The 24,935-nt window shown below is 42.6% G+C and overlaps 3 protein-coding genes across 5 annotated transcripts in view; all 3 read left to right on the forward strand.

The window, feature by feature from the left end:
- Positions 1–11,186, forward strand: part of LOC122983091 (collagen alpha-1(XX) chain) — a 36,867-nt gene extending 25,681 nt beyond the window's left edge. For 2 of the 3 annotated variants that reach the window (XM_044352836.1, XM_044352835.1), the window contains exons 23-42: positions 533–589; positions 1,279–1,317; positions 1,451–1,589; positions 2,533–2,675; positions 3,322–3,431; positions 4,090–4,248; positions 4,380–4,457; positions 4,763–4,849; positions 4,961–5,014; positions 6,438–6,533; positions 6,682–6,735; positions 6,814–6,867; positions 6,993–7,046; positions 7,845–7,916; positions 8,006–8,041; positions 8,174–8,240; positions 8,381–8,569; positions 8,736–8,813; positions 9,018–9,179; positions 10,077–11,186. In XM_044352836.1, coding sequence (XP_044208771.1) covers positions 533–589; positions 1,279–1,317; positions 1,451–1,589; positions 2,533–2,675; positions 3,322–3,431; positions 4,090–4,248; positions 4,380–4,457; positions 4,763–4,849; positions 4,961–5,014; positions 6,438–6,533; positions 6,682–6,735; positions 6,814–6,867; positions 6,993–7,046; positions 7,845–7,916; positions 8,006–8,041; positions 8,174–8,240; positions 8,381–8,569; positions 8,736–8,813; positions 9,018–9,179; positions 10,077–10,105 — 1,757 coding nt within the window. In that variant the 3' untranslated portion in view covers positions 10,106–11,186. The remainder of the gene's footprint in view (positions 1–532; positions 590–1,278; positions 1,318–1,450; positions 1,590–2,532; positions 2,676–3,321; positions 3,432–4,089; positions 4,249–4,379; positions 4,458–4,762; positions 4,850–4,960; positions 5,015–6,437; positions 6,534–6,681; positions 6,736–6,813; positions 6,868–6,992; positions 7,047–7,844; positions 7,917–8,005; positions 8,042–8,173; positions 8,241–8,380; positions 8,570–8,735; positions 8,814–9,017; positions 9,180–10,076) is intronic. The other variant, XM_044352838.1, reaches the window with a different exon arrangement.
- A 476-nt stretch (positions 11,187–11,662) lies between these two features.
- On the forward strand, positions 11,663–14,762 carry dpm1 (dolichyl-phosphate mannosyltransferase subunit 1, catalytic). Its single transcript, XM_044352851.1, has 9 exons — positions 11,663–11,843; positions 12,032–12,131; positions 12,391–12,424; positions 12,507–12,583; positions 12,803–12,828; positions 13,024–13,119; positions 13,246–13,314; positions 13,423–13,537; positions 14,266–14,762. The coding sequence occupies exons 1-9, from the start codon at positions 11,713–11,715 to the stop codon at positions 14,368–14,370; spliced, it is 753 nt and encodes a 250-aa protein (XP_044208786.1). The 5' UTR covers positions 11,663–11,712; the 3' UTR covers positions 14,371–14,762.
- A 1,295-nt stretch (positions 14,763–16,057) lies between these two features.
- Positions 16,058–24,935, forward strand: adnpb (activity-dependent neuroprotector homeobox b). Its single transcript, XM_044352839.1, has 4 exons — positions 16,058–16,744; positions 19,634–19,750; positions 21,040–21,132; positions 21,287–24,935. Exons 2-4 carry the CDS (start codon positions 19,643–19,645, stop codon positions 24,293–24,295), a joined length of 3,210 nt encoding a protein of 1,069 aa, XP_044208774.1. The 5' UTR covers positions 16,058–16,744; positions 19,634–19,642; the 3' UTR covers positions 24,296–24,935.

Genomic DNA, 24,935 nt, shown 5'->3' on the forward strand with positions numbered 1-24,935 from the left:
GTCTCTATTGCTTTTTATTACTCATCACTTTATTGTAAACTCTGCAGTTTTTTTGTTAAGATCCTGTAAGAATGATGACTCAATTTTCCAGTCATCTGATTGGTCAGTAGTTGGGCTGTTGACAGATTTTGATCTGATCCTCTGACTGCTCTGCAGCAGGTCTGCCATGCAGCATGGGTTACCATGGTGACTTACCCAGATTAAAAGTGAGCCAGCTTCATGATACCAGAAAACCCGAGTTAAAGCCAAAGATACCTGGATAACCAGCTGTTCTCACCTCATGATACAGGCCCCTGCTTTTAATAAATGTCCTCATTAAATGAATAATTTACATATAAAATGTGTGTTATAAATAATTTTCTAGGTAACTGTTACCTGCAAAGTTAAATCAAATCACTCATTGGTAGTAATAGCAAGTGTATCTATAGATAGATAGATACAGTACATGATTTTTAAACAAAAATTTGTAAAAATCATACCATTTTTCATTGGTTAAATGTGTCATGGTTGGTTATAACTGGTTCTTTTACAGCCATGGCTCCAGTCAGAATTCCTATCCATCCACGGATGTACCCTATCCACAACGAAGGTAAGTCATCATCATATCGCACTCATTGTCTTCTTGAGAATCAAGTCTGATTAGCACATGAATCATTTTTGCAAGCTTTTTGGGCTGTCATTTCAGTTCCAGTCATGCAAACATGTTATAGTCTAGAAATAGTCCAGAAATTTCAAAGGTTGGTTAGGTGATTCCAGCAGGTTCCCAGCAAAAATGAGCAGCACATCAGTTTTTATGTTTCTCTCATCCTGTAGACATTAACGCAATGTGTGAATGTGTAACAATTGTTTTTGTTGATTTGGATGAAAGTCATTTCATTGTAATCATGAGGACAGCCGTCAGGCTTCATTTGTCACTTTAAATGAAATTTGCTCATTAACATCAATTTAGACTGCACAGATGTGTAACTGAACATTATTACTACAATATGATCCTACAGAAAGATGTTAAATAAGTAATATATTATACTGTGACAGAGGTTTCTCTTAATGTTTTCTCCCCAGTGACACAGTTCTTTTATGCATCATATCTAATAACAACTTCCTTCAGTCTTATCAAATGGTCCTCAGTCATACTGCTCATTTGTTCTAATGTACATGAAGCACACAGTGAGACTTTTCTATTTGTGTCTGGGTGAAAAATGCTGAAAAAAAGTCATTTCAGCTGATGAGTTGTGTGCCTTGCTTCTAATGACTCAACACTGCCCTCTTGTGTCACAGTCTGTCCTGAAGTAACCATCAGAAACAGCATCGTTACAGGTGAGACAAGCAGTCCTCACACATCACTGCAAAGTCTCTCATGAAAGGCTTGAAAATATCAAATTTAATCAAATCCCATGTGATCTTAAATTATAAACCTTACTTTATCTCTGTCATGGGTGTGTTGTCTCAGGGTTTGACATGATGGAAGCATTTGGTCTGACTCAGAGAGCTCACTCGTCCGTGGAGGGTGTGGCAGCCGAGCCTTTTGTCTTCAACACCGTCCCCACCTACACTCTGTACAGAAACGTCCAACTGACGCAGAGCACTAAGTGAGACACTCTTTCACTGCTTTTAATTCATCCTCTGCTTCTGTTATTATGTTTGTTTGTATCTACACACTAATACAATCGCACCTACCTACATTTAAAAATAGATATACTTGAAGAATTACTTATTAGCTGTCCACCATATAGCCTTTTATTTTTAGGTGGTCTATCATGCTATATGTGACTGCTGTTGACCAACCAGTCCAATGTAGTCACATGACCACCTCCAAATTTGGTCTGAGCAATCAAACCCCGGTGCATTTTTTGTATATTTGGTGTTTTAAGAGCTGCCTGCCTTTCAATATCATTTTTCTAGCCTAAAAACTGAGTTTCTCAAAACGGCCTCCATAGGGTGTAAATCTCTAAACACCAGCTTGGTGTGTGCTGGAAAACAGCTTTTGCAAAACAATGAGGTAAGCTGTCCAGTGAGGGTTGGGGCTGTGTGGCAGTAAAGTTAAGAAGAAAACCTTCAGTCACCTCCAACGTTCACTTGATCACTCATTTAAATGCCCATATTGTTCAGTTGTTTCAAGTTGTTTATACATGGAAACAGCATTTTAAAAGCTAGACAGACATAGTCTTAATCTCTGTCCAGAGGGGAGAAGCTCAAACTCTCCATACAGGGAAGGAAGCCTTTGAAATAGCTCTCTTTCACAATAGGTTAGGCAGTTTAAAGCCAATGATTTTACTGGCCACTCAAACTATGTGATGCAACCTGTTCCTGTCACGCTACAAGAGAGCAAGAGTCATCTGCAGACTTTACAATTTATTCTCATGTTACCTTCTTTTCTCTAACTTATTTTCAAATCCTCCAGTGGGGGATTTCCTCTAAAATATTTGTTTTATATTGCCCTTATACCTCAGATAAGTTCAACTAGGAAGTGAAAAAATCAAAGTTAAGAGCAAAACTGATAAAATCACTCCATCTTTCCCTCTCTCCCTCCAGGTTCATCCACCCAGCAGGTTTCTCTCCAGAGCACACCATCAGCATCGCTTTCCGCTTGTTGCAAGATACACCCAGGGAACCCTTCGCCCTCTGGCAGCTCACTGACAATGACTTCCAGCCCAAGATGGGAGTGGTGCTCGATCGTGAGTAACGTTTCTGCACCTCTACCACACTGCAAGCGGTCTCATAATCTCCTCGGCCTCGTGTGCAGTCATAAGAGCTTATTTTGTCATTAAAGCCTCTACTGTAGATACTGGACTGACTCTCTTGAGGAGATAAGCTGAGAAGTCACATTTTAATACGGTTTTAAAGACTTTGAGAAAGTTTAAATGATTAGTGGATTAATTGATCAGCTGGATCAATTCATTGTTGGTTTTGGTCTTTTCATGGGATGTACTGACAAGAAAAATATAGTCTCACAAGACTTTAACAGGTAAATGTTTAGCTGAATTGTTTTTGGAATCATAAGATGCCATCAGTGACATCAGCTATCTCATAGTCATGTTGATTTGACAAAACTTTTTCTCCGTGAGGATTTTAGGGTAATGGAGATTGGGTCTCTAACTGTGCTTGGAAATTATATTGGACACATTGGATTTTCAAGACTTAATTTATAAAAGAGCCGAGTATTAAAATGCCACCAGAGGCCATTCTAGATCAAACTGTGTAAAGCAACAGACCTTGCAGCCAACGTTGCCATCTGCAGAGCCCTGTGGTTTTTGTGAAGACACAATCTGAGTTATAAGCTGACCACCGAATATCTTCTTCTGTTGTTTTTGCTTTCTGCAGCTACTACCAAGCATCTGGTGTACTTCAGTCTGGACTACCGAGGAGAGGTGCAGGAACTGACCTTTGACCAGTCGCAGGTCCGCAGGCTGTTCTACGGCAGTTTTCACAAGGTGAAATACTACACCACAAGCAAGTCCTAGAGAATAATGAAAGCTTTTCTTTTACTTGGCAGAAAATGAAACATCAATGCTATGTTTTTAATTCGTTTCCTCCTGTTTACCTTGTTACTCATTCACCCTTTTGTACTCTAATAAAACTCAATTGTCAAGAGACGTGTAATCTTGGGTCTGTAACAGCTGTCACAATGACATGATAAGGAAAATGCAAATAAGGAAGACAAAGATTTACAATAAGAGAAGGTAATATAATAGTTACATTGGATTAGATTCTAAATGTATAAAATAATTGTGATGAGTTGACTTGAGATGTAGCTTTTGTCTGAGATTTAGATAAGATGGTAGATACCACTCTCATGTCTCTGTGCCAAATATGAAATAAGAGGTAGGATTTGATTAGCTTAGCTTTGCATAAAGACTGGAGGCAGGGGGAAACAGCGAGCCTTGCTCTGTCCAAAGATCAAAAAAAATAATGCTGGAAGGCTTGTGAGCTTTAGATGTGCTGATGAAATGTTGAACTAATCCTATAAATACTGACACTTGCAATCAAACCACTTTTCCTAGTTTCCCTGACAACTTGATCTAATATGACAAAAAAAAAATCTGTTAATCTGTGGTTCCATTTGTGTCCTCTCTCTTCTGTGATTGGCAGGTTCACCTGTCTGTCAACCAGGTGAGCGTGTCCCTGTCTGTGGACTGCCAGCGTGTGGGTGAGAGGCCTGCTCGCCCTCTAGGCAACGTACCGACTGACGGCTTTGAGATGCTGGGGAAACTGGTGAAGACCAGAGGACCAAACAGCGGATCTGCTCCAGTACATTTTATTTTATTCTAGGCCCACTCTGCCCTGTCAATAAATGATACACCCTGGATATATCTAAATTATTGTGATCTCTTCCTGTGTCCTGTGGTCAACCTGTACCCTGTGTTCTTCATTGTATCCAGTTCCAGCTGCAGTCCTTTGAGATCGTCTGTAACACCACGTGGGCTTCAGAGGACACCTGCTGCGACCTGCCTGGAGTGGTCAGTCTACTATTACATACATTTACCCAAGTTCTACTCCACTTTGATGTAATCCTATTGTGTGTTTAAACCAGTATATGAAGCACAATGAGCTGAGTGCTTACTTTGACTGTTAACATGAAGGTTTCTGTTACTACAGTAGCTCTTGAAAGTCCGTTGTAGAGAAAAAGACTGTGACTTAAGAGCAGACTTTCATTTTCTTGTGGATGCAATAGTGAGAGATGCTTTATGAGAGAGCATTTAAGTGTATCCAAGGGCTGATTTAATGTCTTTCTTGTTAATGTCGGTCTGTCTGTCTGCCTCAGAGAGATGAGGAGAGCTGTCCTGCCCCGGTGTACACCTGTACCTGTTCCTCCGACATCCCCGGCGTTCCCGGTTTTCCCGGGCCAATTGTACGTCACCATGAGGCCTCAAATAAGCTCAGAGTACCTGTTAGATCATGTTTCATGTGACCAAGTGGTTTGTATAACATGTTGCCATTCAAGTCTTATTAATTTTCCCAGGGAAAGCCGGGTCCTCGTGGTGAGAAAGGCGAAAAAGGAGAGCAAGGGCATAAGGTGATATGAAAGTATTTATTCAGTCTTTTAAAAGACATAATCATGAATTTATTTAGTTAGATTTCATTTTATAGCAGTCTGACTTTGGTTATTCAGCTCATTTAGTTTCTTTTTTTCTGAATATGTTTTTTCACATTTTGTTGATCCAAAGTATCTTTTGATATGATTTTCTAACAATTTCTACTGTCCATTTTGACACACCTGTTACTGATGTGAGTATTAGGCTTAATAGTCAATGAAGCAAAGCAGCACACTGTATTCAAATCACAACATCCCAATACCCGCAACCTAGTGTAATTCCTGCCGTTTTGTAACAGAAAATACACATGCAGATATTTGACTGCAGTGTACATAGACAAAGTCCACCTATAATAACAGGTCTGCTCTTAAACATGGGTGAAGCTATCTTTTAAAGTAATGGCTTTTGGGCTTTCACACAACTTTTCCATAATTTTCTCCACTGTGGAAAAGGTTTGTATCGACCCTGCTCACACATGACAGGACTGTCACAGATAACACCTCAATGGTTGCATGATATTTGGTATCTGGCGCGAAAGAATTAAGCAACACAGGAAGTTATATATCATTTGCAAGACTAGAGATTGTTTATTTCTTATCTCGACCTCATCTTGGAGGGAGGGCAGTTTTCTAATTTTGGTATTATGACAAATTTCCAGGCAGTCTTTTCAAAGTTAAATCTGCTTTTTCAAAATGATCAAGATGCAACTTCGAGAGTACTCCACCGATGTAGCATTGCACTTCTATAACAGTGTTTGACTCATGATGGACATTCAAAAAGAAAAAGTATTGAAGTTGATGATTAGTCCACACGCACTTCTTCATGGTCAAAACCTGGTGCCTACATTCCCCACAATGCAACACTGTCAACAGTTTGGTCAGAGATTCAGATGTGTTATGCTAGTAGCAGCTAATTTAGCCTGGAGCTGCTAGCCTCAAGAAGAGATGAGGAGCAGGCTACAGAGGTCTGGTAGCCTCACTTCTCTCTGACTCCACACCCCATAGTTTTTTCATTTTCAAACTCGTAATCTTCACTTGAGAAAACATATCAGCTCTCTCTGGAGCCACAAAAGCTTTTATTTATTAATATTTTTAACTTATGCAGTACTACTCTCCAATACCTGTAACACACCTTGATGTGTTCCCTTTTAAAACGCCATGCCATCCACAAAAACATCATCCATAGAGATATTGCAACAATGAGTGCCTCGTTACTGGCAACGTGACTGTTTTTATTCACACTTGTAGAAAATGTTACAGATATGTTACTAAATCCTGAATATCCAGATTATCAGAGTGATGTTTATGGAAAAATACTCCAGGATCTTTTACAGTGCATGTTTACTCAAAGAAAGCCTTTGGGCACTAAACGGATGTCCTGGTGTTCATTTTATCTGTGTTTCAGGGGGAGATGGGTCCTCCAGGAAAGCCTGGATTTGAAGGAGGTCTTGGACTCGTGGGCAACGCAGGACCTCGAGGGATGGCCATGCAAGGCAAAATGGTGAGTAACCTTAAATACTGTATGTACCTGTGTACAGCAGCAGTAACCATGGTACATACCTCAAAAATCTGTTTCCTAAGGACATATGAATCTAGTACGTTGTATTTTAAAAATCACTTGCTGTCTGTTTTCATATCTTTCCTTTCAGGGTCCACCCGGTGCAAGGGGGGAAAAGGGACTTCCTGGGCGACCTGGAGTCCAGGTGAGTTTCAACTCACTTCACCCAACTGTCTGCCACTTATTACTGTCCTTCCAACCCCCCTGTTCTGTGTCCCTGTAGGGTTTACCAGGACCTCCAGGCCCAAAAGGGGAGGAGGGGATCCCAGGCCCCAAGGTGAGCTGTTTGCTACCAGCCAATACAGAACAGTCAATGTTAGCAGTTCCTCACCCAGTTGTTCTGAAGTAGTGACACCCCTCCCTCCCTAACCCTCTGTATCTGTCCTCGTATGTGTTTTGCAGGGCATTAGGGGTGTCGAAGGTAACATCGGTGTATCCGGCATCACAGGACCCAGAGTAAGACTGAATTTTAATTTGTTTAAAGCCACTATGCAGAGGATTTGAACCTTTTTGACTTTGGTGCCCCCCAGAATTAGTGTCAAAAAAACACCTCGACCACACTTTTGTCCATGACAAAGAATTTGTAAAACAACCTTATTGCTACAACAATTACTGTTTACTTATTTACAGTCCTAAGAGAATCTTAATGTTGGTTACCCATGACCTTTTGTCTAGTGCCACCATCAGGGCACAATTTACACTTGAACACACTAAATATTAAAATGCAATGGACAGATTAACATTAAATTTAACAAGACAGTACCTTTTTCCATTTTGGACACATCAAGTACTTTCATCTATCACCATTCTCAGACCAAAATGTCAACTTGGTATACAAAATTTCCAGAATACAATGCAAATGACCATGAAATAAACCCTTTTTATATCACCTAGTGTAGTGCCACACTCACAACAAACCACTGCTGGTAAGGCTCTAAGAATAGCCAGTACGTTGTGTATTTCATCTGTCACATTTTTATTGTAAGGTGTAATGACCGGCTAGTTTGGCTTTATATGTTTACTTTTTTTAGACGATAAATGTGTTCTGAGTTAATTATGGAAAGTTACATAAAGTGATTTTATGGACTCAGTGTGTGGTCTGTATTATGATTCCCAGTTGTAAAATGCTAATAATAGAAAAATATACTGTTAGATATTGCACTCATAAATATTCAGCTTTATCACTTCCTCACCTGCAGTGTATCTATATACTGTTTGTCTGTACATAATGAGGATACTGTTTGTATTGTACAGGGTTTCCAAGGAATGCCGGGACATCCAGGGCCTATAGGGGAGAGGGGCCCCTCAGGACCTGTGGGACCTATGGTAAGACCAGAAGGACAAATAGGGATCAGTCATATCTGTTTCCACATTTTTTCTTATTTATCTTTGCACTCATATCTTATGCTTTACAGGGTCTGTCAGGGAGTAAAGGGGAACGAGGAGAGAAGGTGAGTTTCTAGCTTTTCAATCTTTTTCTTCTTGCAGCTGTAACAGCACTGAGATACTTTTAAAAATGACTTCTCATTTAAGATTCTCATTTCATTGGAACCATGGTTGGTTAATCTGCTGATGTTACACAGGGGGAACCTCAGTCCATGACCATGATCTACCAGCTGGTCACACAGGCCTGTGAACAACTCGTGCATAGTACGTACTCTGTTAGCAAGCATGTGATGAACTTGAACTTCTCTTATTTCTCTCACTCATTCTAACTTTTAAAAAGCCCACAACAAATGCAAACACGTTCTCCTGCATATTCTTTACCCAGAGTTGTTTGTATTTTTCAGAGGAGGTGTTGAAGCTGGACAAGTTCATTAATGAAATAAGTCGTAAGCCAGCTCCTATTGAGGAGCCGGTGGGGCCCCCAGGGGAACCTGGTATACCAGGGCCCAAGGGTCCACCAGGCTCCAGGGGCACCCAGGGGAATGTCGGCCCAAGAGGGAGACCTGGCAGGTCTGGATATCCAGGAGAACAGGGTAAGACTCCGTCTGGTAGAAGTGTTTTTTCCAGCTAAAATGACAACAAACTGGTTTGTCTGACATCTACAAATTATGAATTTGTCACCTGTTCCTCATTTCTAGGGTCCATTGTGATTATATTATAAGATCTGATTTTGATGATTTGTGTCTTTTATCTCTGCAGGAAGGAGAGGGATGTTAGGGGACAAAGGTGATGCAGGGACCAATATCCAGGGGCCCCCAGGGGTCAAAGGATTTGCAGGTACCTCTCTATGAGCCATCTGTTTCATATTGTGCACCTTAATATAGTAATATTGTAAAAATGATGCAAGAATTTCAACATAAACAATATTGACAGTGATTTCTGTGATATAATACCTAAATCTGTCCAATAAATGATCAGTACACGACATTCTTTGATGTCTGGTCATGATGCATGTGTGTCATGCACTGTGTGTGTCTGCAGGTCTTCCAGGTGAGGCCAAGCTTGGAAGCCCAGGTTCCAAAGGAGAGGACGGTAAACCAGGACCGCCAGGGATCCCTGGACCTCCTGGCCAGCCGGGTGAGATCGGACCCCCGGGTGTGTGCGAAGGCAGTGGAGGCTGTCAGAGAGTTACTCAGCAAACAGGTTAGCTGCAAGGAAAGAGCCACTGACTCAAATATACATACAGCCTGGGAATACTACAATCTGCAACTGGGGATCCTTTCCACTCATGTTAATTTTGACATGTTTCACTAAGTAATTAAGTAAATCATTTTATTTATGTAGCACCTTTCAAGAGCAGAGATGTCACAAAGTCTTTCACTTCAGTAAATAAAGCATAAATTTACAGTTTTACAATTTTATTTAGCAGATGCTTCTATCCAAAGCGACATACATCTGAGAGTTGATACAACACAAACACTTTTTAAAGGTGTCCACAGAGTCCACAGATTTTATGTTCAGAGGGAGAGAGTTCCAAAGTTTAGGAGCCATAACCCCAAAAACACAGTTCAAGGAACAACCAACAAACACTGATCAGAGGACCTTAGAGACCTGCTGGTGACATAAGGCTGCAGTAGATCTCTAATGTAGGCAGGTGCCTGACCATGCAAAGCTCTGTAGGTGATCACAAGAACTTTGAATTGGATTCTGAATTTGATGGGGAGCCAATGAAGAGCAATCAGTGTCACATGAGACGTTTTGGAGGATCTGGTCAAGAGTCTAGCAGCAGCATTTTGGACCACTTGTAAATGATCTAGTGAAAACAAACAAAGATTTATCATTGTTTTTATTTTCTATATTACAGACAGCCATTCTTCTCTCTTCTTCCTCTATTTAAACATGCTTTAGACAAGTCATCTATCACAGTGAACAGTAGGTAGTCAATCCGTTATGTTTGTTGGCTTTTCCAGGTACACTCACTCAGGTCAAACAAATGCTGATACATGCTCAGTGGTTTAAAAATGTTCGGAAATCACTGTTTCACTCTTTTCTTTGACTCTTAAGTGTTGACTCCTTTTTGTGTGTGCCCTCTTCACCCAGAAGAACCTTATTATGGCTACCAACCTTGAGTGGATATTGACAAGCAGGCAGTGGTGGTAATGCGATGACATCATGACTGACGACTGTCTGAAATGACCTTTGAAGCTGAATGATAAACTGGGAATGGAGCTGAAAAAAGCACCACTGAAGAGGTTTGGTGAGCTGAACCTGCCACTGATTCATGCAGGTCTGCACAAGCTTCATCATACGTGTGAACAGGAAACAGCACAAGAAGGATCTCTCTCTGTCTTCTTGATACGGTGTATTTTGACATAAAAACAGCTGAGAGATGTACTGGTGTAACTACTAAGAATAAGTAGAAAGCTTTCTAATATAGAGTAGTGTTTTGATAAACAGATAGCATCATTAAGGAAAATATTTTCCCACTGGGATTAGATTATTATAAACCATATTCGCACTGAAACCTTTTGTTATTATGTTTATGTATTCATGCACTGTGTCAATGCCAAGTAGTTTAGCCATCTGTGTTACATTTCTGCCTATTTCATTTGCCTTTCTAACCTTAACTGCCTCAAGAATAATGAAAATACATAATCCATGGTGTAAAAGCTTCTTTTTGTTCCATGGTATAAATGATACTGTGAGAATGTCATGTGTATGATAATTTGTATATTTTATTATATTTACTGTATGCAGTTATTCATGTATATTTTGTATGTATTCCCATTGATAATTCATGTTTACATTTTCTGATTTCCTGGGGTTAGGGTGACAATCATTACATGGTGTGTGTGTGTGTGTGTGTGTGTGTGTGTGTGTGTGTGTGTGGTGTGCGTGCGTGCGTGCGCGCGCGCCTGTGTGTGTCAGAGAGGGGTTTTTAGGCATGTTTTTGATTTTGATAATAAAATGGCATTAATATGTGTCTAAGTGTCTAATAAAGTGTGACTGGTCTTTTTTTATCCTGGAAGACTATTCCAGCAAACTTGTCTCGTGCTGTAGTGTCCTTGAGCAAGACAGTCTCCACAAGTTCCAGACCTGTTGTTCTGATGGTGAACCTGACCTCCTCTGACATCATAGTGGAGGTCAAGAGAAAATAACTAGCTACAGGAAGAAATCAATAATGATGATGATGATGAGGATTACTTGTGCAGTCTTTTGTCGGAACCATGTTGAATAGATAATTGTTTCCAGTGGTGTCTATTTTGAAGAGCACAGTGGAAATAGTCAGCTCGTCAAGGCAGCATCAGTGATCCGGTGTATTTCCGGTTTTGTCTCAAATGGGTGTTTACTTTTCAAAATAAAGGTGAAGCGTATTTACTGGGTCGAGAAATGGATCGTCTAGGATTATTTTGGAGCATAATAATGAAAAAGAAATAATAGCAAGAGGCGCGCGAGGACATTACGGAGTGACATCTAATTTTGTTGAGATTGATATTACTGAATACGACAAATAGTCAGCCTGTATTGTGCTTTATATTTTCGCGAGGTTCCCTTGATGTGTCAATAAAGCTAACTCGAACAGACTGAAATTATAGTTTAAAATCTAAAGTAATGACATCTGCCTTCTTTGCCGTTATAATTACGAAGATAGTTTATTTTGTAAATGACAAACAGGATGTAATGTCTGTATGTCTTTGAACTTTACGCAGTGTGATTACGGTACAGTCACGTCACCATGGCAAGCCGAACAACTTCGCAAGCAAACCGGGACAATGGGGACAAATATTCTGTTTTACTACCTACCTACAACGAGAGGGAAAACTTACCTTTGATAGTTTGGCTTTTGGTGAAATATTTCGGTGAAAGGTGAGTTCTGGGGGACCAGCAAAGCTGCTCGGCTAACTGCTAGCTAACGTCACCGAGTCAGTGATGAGTTGTCACTAAACCAGATTCAGAAAGTTACAGCTGTGTGAATGTGTGTGTGAGAGAGAGAGACAGTTGGACATTTTGAATAAAACTAAAACAACGCTAATTTTAATTTGTTGGCTGTACAGTGGATACAAGTACGAGATTATTGTGATTGACGACGGAAGCCCAGATGGGACACTGGAAGTGGCAGAGCAGCTGCAGAACATTTATGGAGAGGACAAGATAGTAAGTTGAGAATTAATCATTTCCGCCCTCAAAGTTGGATAAGTAACAAATAATGCATTTCTCATTGTGTCATTATTATTATTATTATATAACATAAGTGTGAGAGTTAATTAACATGCTGTAACATCCTCATAGAGGCAATAACTGGTTGTTTGAAAATGATTTACAATGTTAAACTATGTATCTACCATCCCCCTGTAACATGGAGATGAATGGTGCATGGGATTTTTAAGTTGACTCTGTGTTTTCTGTGTTTCAGCTCCTACGACCAAGGGCGAAAAAATTAGGCCTAGGTAAGTTCAAAACGAAAAATTGAAAAACTATATATATATATCATAGAAATAAATCTGCATAAGCTCCTGTTTCCTTTCAAAGGCACTGCCTACATCCATGGCATGAAACACGCTACTGGCAACTACATCATCATAATGGATGCTGATCTTTCTCATCATGTGAGTGGAGCTTGCTTCACTGTTTACCTGGCATGATAACAGTAGATTGCCACACAACACATGGAGCTGGTTCTGTCACTGGACCTTATCTACTCTCTTCTCTCTGTCATCCCTAAAATTTGAATTAGTCTTTTAAATAATTGCAGTGTTATGTTAGGTATATCAGATTCTGTCAGACGGCATGATATGTGATTCTTTGTCTTGTTTTTTTTTTTTCAGCCCAAATTCATCCCAGAATTTATTGAGTAAGTCTCTCTAAATGTCCATTTCCTGTCTTGTGATTTTGTTTTCTGGACTACGTTTCAGTTCTTATACACAGTAAAAAATACATTTCTGAGTATTTCAACAAAAATATAAACTCACTTTGCCTGTGATGATAGTTGAAAGTGAAATTGTACATATATCCTCGAGTTGAAAAAACATTTTGTCTTGTTTGACAGAAAGCAAAAGGAAGGTAATTACGACCTGGTGTCTGGTACTCGTTACCAAGGGGACGGAGGCGTATACGGCTGGGACCTGCGCAGGAAACTCATCAGGTAACTGCTAGTCAACAACAGTGTACAGTCCTCAATTTCCTCTCATCCATCATGCATTGACCCTGAACGCAAGAGGCTGAGGTTTCATTTTCTTTTCTTTCTTCTTTCTCCCTCTCTGGTTCAAAGTCGGGGGGCCAACTTCCTGACTCAAGTGTTGTTGAGACCGGGTGCATCAGACCTCACGGGCAGCTTCAGGTCAGTGACGCTCCTGTGAAAAAGTACAACTGACATTTAGTAAACACTTGCACGTGCATGCGGCTGTGTTTTCTCACACTCCTGCTGTGTTTTTCTCACTCATATCAGGCTGTACAAGAAGAAGGTGTTGGAGAGTCTGGTGGAGCGGTGCGTGTCCAAAGGCTACGTGTTTCAGATGGAGATGATCGTCAGAGCCAGACAGCTCAACTACACAATCGGAGAAGTGAGGCGCTAATTCATTCCCTCACTCATTCATGTATAGATGTTTTTATTGGGGAGGAGGATTATTTACTCAATGCACATTAAGTTAAGGCTTCTGATTTGGAAATTAACTGCAAACTTAAATGACATATTACTCATGATATTTCTCAGCAGATTCTCTTGTTTTCACACCTTTCATCATTACAGTTGTTTAAAATATGGTGATTGGTGTAAAAAGGCAATTTCACCATTAGGTCTCAATCAACACCCAAGATTTATTTTTTGGTGTTTTGTCTTTATTGGATAGGTCATAACAGAGGGACATAATACAGGAAGGAAATCAAAGGCCCCCAGCCAGAATCAAACCCGTATGTTGGGGTCACAGTATGCAGTATTTGTCTTTACCACTAGGCCACCAGACCTTCAGTGTCAGATCTGTGGTGCCAGCTCTAGCTCAGAAAGAGTTTGTCTAATGTGGTGTGAATGGAGAAAAATCTGTGAAATCGCCCTTTTTTGTCCTTATAAATAAGAAAAAGCTTTCACAAATCTGAAAGTGGGCTTTAAACAGTGCTAAGGCTTTTACAATGACAACTCAAATTTATATGAAAAGGGAAAATCAAGGAGAAATATGATCATTTAAGTTTCCTAACTTTCCCCTTAATCTATGAATCTGAAGCCAACCTGGTTGTTCTGACTCTGCATCCATGGGTTTGGCTGTGAACTGCTTCTTCTTCTTCTTCCAAACAACAGGTACCCATCTCCTTTGTGGATCGAGTTTATGGAGAATCCAAACTGGGAGGGAACGAGATCGTGTCATTCGTGAAAGGACTGCTCACTCTCTTCGCCACGACATGATCAGTGATGTACTCAGATGGGACATCTCTGTGGGTCATATAGTATTTTATCACTGTTAAAGTTGCTGTCTTTAAAACAGTAGTTGTATCAGAATTGTAACGGAGGGACAGAGAGACGGTAATATGACGGCAAATGAAAAGGGAGACATCTCTCTCCTCCGTTAGCAGTAAATAGAAAATATTTCCCGATCAGTAGCCGTCCGCAGTACTGAAGGAACATAGTGCTTTACATTCCCGTCATCCTCCTTAATGAATCCTGAAGGAAGCACATCATTCCGAATCCAGACAGCTGATTAAACTCAGCATTAACACCATTGTCAGATGGGTTTAAGTACACATTTAACTGCTACATGTGATTGTTTGTATAAAATTAAAGAGTTTGCTGTCTTTGTTTTTCTGACATTGTTTGATGATGTTATTGAAAGGATAAAGTCCTGATTTTAGAGCCATGGTCCAGACAAAAAAAATACACAGAGACCAACTTCTCTCATTGATAGTCATTGATCACGGTCAAACAGGTTTAACATAACAACAACAACAAAAATCAAGGTCCACTTACTGGCTTTTCCTGGAACTGTTTACCCTGTCACAGTGGATGAATATATTCTCATGGTTGAGGATGAGGTGGAAGATTGATCCTACATTTGAAAAAGTCTAATATGAAAGTGTCATGTTCAAGTCTGGATTACTAACAGAGTGAAAGAGGCGACTGCCTCAAAGCCCTGAAAGCTCCAGGCATTATGTTTTGAACTGTTAAGTGGCTTTATAAGGGTCTTAATTTGAGTCCTTTAATAGCTCATCTGTCTTGAGGAGGGACCCTGTGTCAAAATCAGCATTGGAAAGTAACTTTATACTTCCACTCTACTACATTTAAGAGGAAAATATTGTACTTTCTGCTCCACTACATTTATTTGATGGCTTTAGCGGTTTACTAGTTACTTTTCAGATTAATATTATACATAAAAAACACTTGATAAGCTTATAAAATACAATTCATTGTTATGAATGAATGATGAAACCAATGGTTTCAAGCCATTTTATCTTGTGAATTCTATAAAATCATGTGGTTGTGTCTTGTGTATGAGTGGTTAGCAGTTCCACCGAAGAGACGTTTGCCCTCTAAACTTCTCATGTGGTTTCATTTCAATAAATTTTCAACTGATCCAATATTTCACAAAAAAATCAAGATTAGAGAAAAATTAATCATCTAACGAACACTCAGATTTATCTGGTGACACTTTGGAGGGGCCTGACCCCTAGGTTGGGGACCAATGGACCAAACTACCTAACTGTATATAAAGTAGTTCAAACTCCACCTCGAGCAGCTACTGATTTCACATTGATTTACCAGCATAATGCATTTTATTAATAATATATACCATATATCATTGTTACTTTGATGAATGATGATGATGGCAGGTAGGAGGAGGACATTAACCCCGTTTTATGGAGAACTTTTACCATCACTTTAACCATTTAAATTTGGTGTCACCCTGGATGAAGAGCCCCCATTCAGCAGCCTACTTATTCCCGGGGGTTGCCACTCACTAGGCACCATGTAGGAAAGTAGTCCCGGCCGGTTGTGGTAGGATTCAGCCGTTAGAAAGCAGCACAGCAGATTACAGCGCCACCTGTCGTTGGCTCCGCCGTTAATACATCTCCAGCTGAGTGCTAAGGCAGTGTGTACATCCGAGCATCCGCAGGACGCCCGCTGCCGGCCAAACCCCGCAATTACTGCGCCGGGTTGTTTACCCCGCAGAACCAAGGGCCCTCCGCGAGCTTTAAAGGACAGGGCTGCTATTTTTAAATGCGCGTTTTGCTTAATTGGCCAAATTGATTGGCAGACCAATCAGGAGTTTTAATGAGCTGGCCTCGCGATGAGATTATTTATGCTAATCAAGTATATGTCACTTCCGCCCCTTTTATTTGCGCCATTTTGGATAGGGCAGTTTCTCTGCTGGATGTGTATTGTCTGTCAGAGAGGAGAATGGGGCAAAATGTTAACGGCTGCCCAGCAACTATAAACGCACTTTAGGTGATTTATCTGAAAGCGGGGGAACGCCGGTAGTTGACCGCAACAACAGGACATGTGTGTGCCCTCAGCACTCCGGGGAATGGAGGATTTAACTGTCTAATGAGGCTCGGAGGCTTTCTGTTGCCGACCAGAGGGAAGAGGATAGCCCGTGTCGGCGAGGGGGAGTCGGGGTTAGGAGAGTCGACCGACGGCCGGGTGGCTGGTTCTCCCCTCACAGAGCTAAGTGCTCACCTGAAAGGATATTACCGAGAAAGCTGAAGTGAAAGTGTCTTTACATCACCTCAGTCACACTCTGAGGTGACACATCTCACTCAGACGCGAGCAGTGGATGTGAAAGCAGGTAAACTTGCGTGTCATAATGTTGGGCAGTAACATTAGATAGTTTGCTGTTAGCCGTGATGGTGAACTACAGCTAACGTTGTGTTTCTATGAGTGTTGGGGGGAGAAGGGGGGTTCAACGTAATCCCGAGTTGAATGACTTCTCTGGCAGGTTTTATTTAAACCCGCCCGAGTAAAACACACGCCAGGGGAATGTCCTGTGTGTAAAATGATGTTCAGAAACCCCAGCATTAGTTTGGATAAGCCTGTGTTGTTGGTGCGAGTTGGCTAGCTTAGCATGCTAACTTAGCGCGGTGTGTCCCCATTCTTTGTCAGTGGCAGCAGCTCCCTGCCAAAGCTATTGATCTGGATACTGCCAGATGTGGATCAAAGATTAGATTCAGTCACTAGCACGCCACAGGAGTCTGCTGTTAAACACTGTGTCCACGGCTGAAAGCTACCACGACATATCTACGTCTTCATTGCGAAGAAAATGTCTGTGAATGTGAAGAAAGTACATTACTGCACAGAGAGTTGTTGTCTTGGGGGACACACACGGACGGCTACACATTCACAACCACAGGCGGATCGTGCCTTAGCTGTATTTTAAATGAGAAGTCAAATGTGATCATGACACGATCAGGGTTCAGCCAGGTGACACTGGGCTGGTGATGCACTCATACCTCGTGTTTGATCCAGGAGGAGAGAGGAGGGCTGTCAAGTAGGTCAGTGCAAGTGCCAGATAATGATTATGGTCACTGCCATCAACCACACATACAGACAGCCTTCCACCTCCTTATTCCTAAAGGTTACATACAGGTGTTTGGACTGGTGACACAACTAACCCCAATGTGAAAAGACACGCAGGCCACCCCAAACTTTTCTGGCATCAGTCTTAATATTAATGTCACCTGATTCCCCTTTCCCCTCAAGCTGACATCTCCACATTGACAGAGAGAGGTGTAATCAGCAGTAGTAGGTTATCATGTCCCAGTGGAGGACTTGCTTGAGGAAATATCTAGTGGAAGGTTTGTAGGCCTCTTGTTTTCTCTCAGTAGAAGGGGGAAACCTGTTTTCTGCCAGCAGCCTCCTATTGCCTTTCCTCCATCTCCTCTTCCTTCTCTCCCTCCCTCCCCTCCTACTCAGCCTCTCCTTGGCTTTTTTTTTCTCTCCCTTTCTTCCTCCCTCCCCCATCCCCTCTGCGCCTATCCATCGCCCCCTCTTTCTCTCACCCTCTTCCATTTTCTCTCTCCCCCCCCCAGCCCACCACCACCACCCCGCCCCGTCCCTCACCCTCCCTCTCTCTCTCTCCCTCCTCTGAGCCTGTCTGTCCGACCTCCCTGCCTCCCCTCCCCCTCCCCCTCCACTTCCGTCGCTCACTCTCTGTCCTCTCTCCTTTCCTCTCATCTCTCCCCCTCCCCTCCCTCACCCTCCTCTTTCCTCCCCAGCTCCCTCCCTTACACCCCACCCCACCTCATCCTCTCCCACACTCACCCTCCCCCTTTTCAATCTCTCTCTCTCACTCCTTCTGTCCCTCCCCTTCCTCCCTTACAACATCCCTCCCTCCTCTCCTCCCCCTCCACTGCAGACATATTGTAGAGGCTGCTGCTGACTCAATAGGAGGCGCCATTCTGTGATGGTATTGCGAGGCAGGGAGGAAAAAGGGGGCAGGCAGAGTATAGGGAGGCTTACATAATGGAGCCCCTCTCTAGCGCCATCTACCACTAATGGGAGAAAGCAGGAAAGGGAGACAGAGAGGGGAAGTGGGTGAGGGTGTGTTTCTCTTTCACTCATTCCAGCACTTGCACATTTACCCATTCTGCTTGTCTGAATGTGAGACAGACAGTGAGGCAGACAGACAACAGACAGATTGACAGAAATATCTCTGGTTCTCTCAGGTCTTCACTGGGCCAACAGTTGGTGGAACCACACACACACACGCACACACACACACATATAGTTGCCCCTCTCTCTTTTTTGTATTTTCTAGAAGGGAAACAAGCTGAGGTTTTCACAGGAATTGTTTGGGACCGTGCCGTTTGTTGCCATCGAGCTGCCTTTATGTCATCGCGCATCAGTGACCTTTGACCTTACTACAGGGAGCTTTGATTTGAATAGAGACACTCGACCAGCAACTTTGGGCTGTAAACAGAAGTAAAGCAGTTTGAACTCCTCCTGTATATAAGCGGCTTCACTGATTGCTGGTGGGAAAAAAAATGTTGTGAATAGGAGGATGGTTGATTGTATGGAAGTGATTTCTATTAGCAATCTCTCTGCTTTTTCTTTCAACTTTAACAGGCTGTGACAGCCGTCAAGTCAACAGCTTTGTTATTCTGATATAATACACAGCTGTGCACAATGCAAAAATTAAATTGTTAGTTTTTTTCTAAATGGCAAACCATTGAGCACTGACTTGCAAATTTGTAGCTTAAGTTTCATTATTGTGTACTCTTAAAGGTTATTTGGATACATGTTGCTAGCTTAAAGTGTCACGATTCAAACTCAGACACTTAAACGACAATCAAACATCATTCATGTTATCAGTAACACCTCTGCCTTTTCAAAATAAAATATGTCTGCTGTGAAAAAGGCCTACTGTGTATTTGTGGTCTTCGGTTTGAGGAATAACCTCAAGACAATAACAAGTTGTCCCATCAGTCATCATGTCTGAATAAAGCTTGAACAGATGTTGTAATCCTGACAGTTATGTCTGTTACTTTGACAGATGTTGAAGTTTTGTCTGAAAGGCATTTTTGATCACAGCTTCCTCTTTAGGTGTTATAATAAGTCATGTAAACAGTCCTTTCCAGCTAACTGTTATTTCCTGACTTTGGGATCAGCTAACAGACAACCATCCGAATTCTCCCCCTACACTTGTTGATAACATGCTTTATGTGTCTTTTCTATCCAGGCTGGCAGAATGTTCCAGCTCCCTGTCAATAACCTGGGCAGTCTGCGGAAAGCTAGGAAAAATGTCAAGAAGGTCCTGGGAGACATCGGCTTGGAGTTCTGTAGAGATCACCTAGAGGTGAGCGTGCCTAGACTTTGGTCTTTCTATAATGATGCTGTATGTTTGGGTTGATATCTGTACCTAAAGAGGAATAAACAGTGCACGCGTTCTCCAGAGAGATGCATCACCAGTATCATTTTAATTTCCTGTTAAGGTTTGAGAATGGTTCTTTTCTTGGATGCATGTTTTGGGTAAATAATAAGGTCAGCTGAGGAGTTGAGTTGCTCTTCCATTTGGCTCGCTGCAGGAAGTGAGGGTGCAGCAGTGGAGAATGTAGAGAATGTACGATGGGAGGGTTTGAAATAGATTCATATAACATAATGCATGCAGTATTATGTGATTGCCCTCATTGACAACATGTCCTTATTCTGTTATATCTCATTTAATGTTGGAGAAAGATGCTTCTCAAGCTTTAACAGCAGACTTTACATAATGAAGCATCCAGTTGTGTGGACGTCTGGGCACAAACATAAAGAATTCTACAGATTTGGGTTTGTTGGGGTTTTAGACTCTCTAGAACTATGTCATAATTCCTAATCCAGATTTAGACATGAGAATTACAAACCAGTTTGTTTGGTTTTTTTAATGAGATCGAAGTAAACATGTGTCCAAGAGGGTAGTAGACAGCTGGGGACAGAGGTACAATTTTGGGAATAATAGAACAAATTGAAGAGGTGATCTGTCTGCACCTTTCTTGCACGCTCATCCATTAAGCTTTTGATTGACACTCTGGAAGCAGACAGAAATGTTTGTCGTGCACATCAGTGTATCTGTTGCATACAGTTACCAAGAACCCTACATAGACATATGACAGAATCATGTCTTAGACTTTTCACTGTGATTAGTTTCATCATTACCGACACATTCATCTTACTGTCCTTGTTGTTCAGTCAGTGTGTTTTCATGTAAAGCGCCTTCAGTAAATAATATCGCCAGAAGATCTTCTGTTTTTTTTTGTTGTTTTTGATAGTGGTGCCATGTTGGTGAACAGCTTTCTGTTACACATCCAGTTTTTAAAAACAAGAAAGGCTTATAGAAGTTAGCTCATTCTGCTTCTTGTTTAATTTTGGGTGATGTCATTTAGGACGTTTTGTTGTCTTGTGTTTTATCTTTTCAACATCTTGGTACCATGTTGGAAATGAGTGTTTTCACTTTAAGGTGTTATCTGTTGGGTTTCTTTTATTTCTGCAGTCCTTAAATAAATTATAATAATATATAATAAAATCATAAATGATGTTCTCTTGATTGCGTGTGGCTTTGTTTTATCATTACATGCTTATTAATCTTAATTTCCTTGTTTTCAACAGGACTATAAAGACTATACTCCACCAGAGGTGTATATAAAGCACACTACCTGGGACGATGTGTGCATGTGGGAACCATCACATACCAAAGTCCAGGTGTGTCTTTTTTTTGTTTTTTTTAATTAATAGTTTAGTTCACACCACAAACACAGAAAGAATGATTAAAGTACAATAAAAATGTTTTAATATTGTTGTGGTATATTTGAATATCTCTGATGTCTAAGCATGTTCTCCACCTCTGTGTCTCCAGGACTACAGATCCAAACCTTTCTGCTGCTCCGGCTGCCTCTTCTCATCCAAGTACTTCTCTGCATACAAGAGCCACTTCCGCAATGTCCACAGCGAGGACTTTGAGAATAACATCCTGCTCAACTGCCCCTACTGCACTTACAATGGTAACAAAAAGACGCTGGAGACGCACATCAAACTTTTCCATATGCCTAACAGCACTGTACGGCAGGGCCCGGGTGGAATGGTGGCGGGAGCTGGTGGGATCATGATGAAGGACGGGGTGCTGAAGAGGACTGGGGACAGTGTGGAACAGGCAGTGTACTACTGCAAGAAGTGCACCTACAGGGACCCTTTGTACAATGTAGTGCGAAAGCACATCTACCGGGAACATTTCCAGCAAGTGGCCCAGCCCTATATTGTGAAACCAGGAGAGAAGACAAACACTCAGAATGGTGGCACTGCAGGAGCCACAGGGAATACAGAGAGTAATAACACAAACAATATTAACAGTAACCAGATTCACTGCAAGAAGTGTCTTTTTGTTCCAAGGACCTATGAGGCACTTGTTCAACACGTCATTGAGGACCACGAGAGGATCGGCTATCAGGTGACCGCCATGATTGGACATACCAGTGTGATAGTCCCCCGTCCCAAACCCATCATCATGATCCCCCCGAAAACCCAAGGAGACAAGACCATCATCGGGATGGGCCCCAAAGGTGCAGTCATGGCTACTACCAGGTCTCCTGCCTCACAGCAGCTGGGGCGAGTTGTCATGGCATCAAAGACGGGCTTCAGCTCTCAAAGTCTTCTATCTGGGTTAAAGCATGATGCAATAGGGTTAAAGGCTGGGAGCACCCAGCCGTTTTCTCTCGGCAGCCAACAGGTTAGGGTCACTTTACCAGGGAACGCCCAGGTGTCTGTGCCCCAGCAGTCACACGCAGCAAAGCAGCTTATTTCTGGTGGCAGCTTGCGGAGTCCAATCGTGGCAAGTGCTTCTTCCTCACTCAAATCCAACCCCCTCGGTTCTAGGGTCCAGGCGGCGGCCACTACTGTAGCCTCCGTCACAGCTAAGAAAAGTGGCTCCTCAGTCCTCGGCACATCCTACACCCAGAAATGGAAAATCTGCACTATCTGCAATGAGCTCTTCCCAGAGAACGTGTACAGTTCTCATTTTGAGAAAGAACACAAAGCAGAGAAGGTGCCCGCTGTGGCCAACTACATCATGAAGATCCACAACTTCACCAGTAAGTGTCTCTACTGCAACCGCTATCTCCCCAGCGACACATTGTTAAATCACATGCTGATCCACGGTCTGTCTTGCCCGTACTGCCGCGCCACCTTCAACGATGTGGAGAAGATGGTGGCCCACATGCGTTTGTCGCACCCGGATGAGAGCGTCGGCCCGCGCACAGACTCTCCCTTGACCTTTGACCTCACTCTGCAGCAGGGCAACCCCAAGAACGTTCAATTGATTGTCACTACCTACAACATGAGAGATGCCCCGGAGGAGTCGGTGGCATTTCACGCCCAAAACAACAACACCTCTGTGTCATCAGCCCTGTCTGCCTCCCTATTATCAGGCAAGAGGTTAATGCCTCAGCACCCGCCCAAAACACCTTCAGGGGCTGCTGACAGTGCCCCAACCAAGAGTGCCCCACAGGCATCTGTGCCCTACAAGAGGGATGTGGGTAAGACACTGTGTCCTCTCTGCTTCTCTATCCTCAAGGGCCCAATCTCAGACTCACTGTCCCACCACCTGAGAGAGAGGCACCAGGTGATTCAAACGGTCCACCCTGTAGAAAAGAAACTGACATACAAGTGTATTCACTGCTTGGGAGTTTATACCAGTAACATGACTGCCTCCACCATCACTCTACACTTGGTTCACTGCCGAGGTGTAGGGAAATCCCAGAACGGGCAGGACAGCAGGGCAGCCCATTCCTCTCGGGTCAGCCAGGCCCAGAGCAGTGCTCTCAAACGGGCCAGCTTTGATAGCTCTGACACTAGCGCACCAAAACGAAGGAGGCCGGGACCTCCAGGGGAAAGGGCTCATCCACGGGATAGCAACGGTCCGTCTACATTTGTAGAAAACCCAGATGAACCTGTAGTTCTGGCTCTTGACCCCAAAGGACATGAAAACGAGTCATATGAATCAAGGAAGGCATTTCTAACACAGTATTTCAACCGAGCGCCGTATCCCACACGACGAGAGGTGGAGAAGCTAGCGGCCAGTCTGTGGCTGTGGAAGTCAGACATCTCCAGCCACTTTGTCAACAGAAGGAGGAAATGCGTACAGGAATGCGAAACCCAGAATGCCAGCGTGCTGCTCGGGTTCAGCATGCACGAGGTCAGCAAAGTGAGTCATGAGCTGGCGTTCGTCCAGGACAGTGTGTGTGAGGGCAGACATAGCAAAAGGCGAACGTCTAGGACATGTATGGGGGTGTCTGAGCAGGCTCGCAGGAGACACAGGGAGTCTGTAGCTGCTAACGGTGGTGTGGTGCCACCACCAAAGGGAAAACCAACCAGGACTGTGGAAGGTTCTAAAGCAACCTTGTCTATCCCCAAACCCAACAGTGCCAGTAGAGACCAAACCAAGACAATCAACAGCACCTTACCACAGAAAATGCCTCTAGACCTCTCTGAGCCCATTGCCATTGACTCTGACAGTGATGAGGAAGAGCAGCAGAAGGATATAAAGGAACAAGAGGGAGAGGTACATCTCCATGGTAACGCACAGCTTAGTGGAGCTAAGGAGAGAATGGAGCCGAGGACGGGGGCCAAGATTGTTTCAGATCTGGATGATATGTCAGACGACGACGACGACGACGATGAGGACGACGAGGATGAGGACGACGAGGACGAGGACGAAGAGGCACACGTAGAGAACGGCTTCGGGCCCACAGAGCGCTCAGGAAGACAGGCTGCTAAAGGAAGAGACGCGCTACCTATCATTATTCCCAAGTTTGTACCTTCATCTGCAAGAGGCGGGAGAGACGGAGCGCAGCTGGGCAAACAGCAGGTCTGACTGATAAAAATCAAAAAAAAAAAGACTCACACAGTCAGAGAAAACACTTTCGATTTGATCCACGCCAACAAATCTGCCTCGCCTGAACCGAAGGACACTGCCCAGTTACGTTAGGCATCTGTGAAAGAGAGGAGCGATAAGGAGAGAAGTCTCCTTCAGTTAAAAAACTCACAACAAGCCATCCAGTGACATTTAAAGGCAGGACTCAACGAGCAGCTAGGATTGATGTAAAGATCGGTGAACAAAGTTTAATGTTTCCTCCCCAAGTTGGGAGGAAGTGCAAACGAATTGAAAGTTGTTGTTTTTTTTGCCTTCTGTATACTTTACTACATTGAGATAAGGAGTGATTAATGTTCAGTTAGCCACCGGACTCGTAAAACGTGGCTTAAAATATTGAGTTGTTGTATGGTGAAGCTTTTAATCTGACCAGATAATCCATCATTTTTCATGTGGTCATACTGAGAATAGGTAGTGTAAATTTGTACAGTCTTTTAGACATGTTTGGACAGATGTTGCCGTACATGTACCCTTAAATATTTGCTATTACCTGTGTGTAAGGTAGCCTCATATGTTCTACATTGGTATGCTTAACGATAGGTGTCGCTTTGGTGGCTGGTATTTTCTTGTATGTTTAAGTTTA

The sequence above is a fragment of the Thunnus albacares genome, chromosome 5 (genome assembly GCF_914725855.1).
Source record: "Thunnus albacares chromosome 5, fThuAlb1.1, whole genome shotgun sequence".
NCBI lineage: Eukaryota > Metazoa > Chordata > Actinopteri > Scombriformes > Scombridae > Thunnus > Thunnus albacares.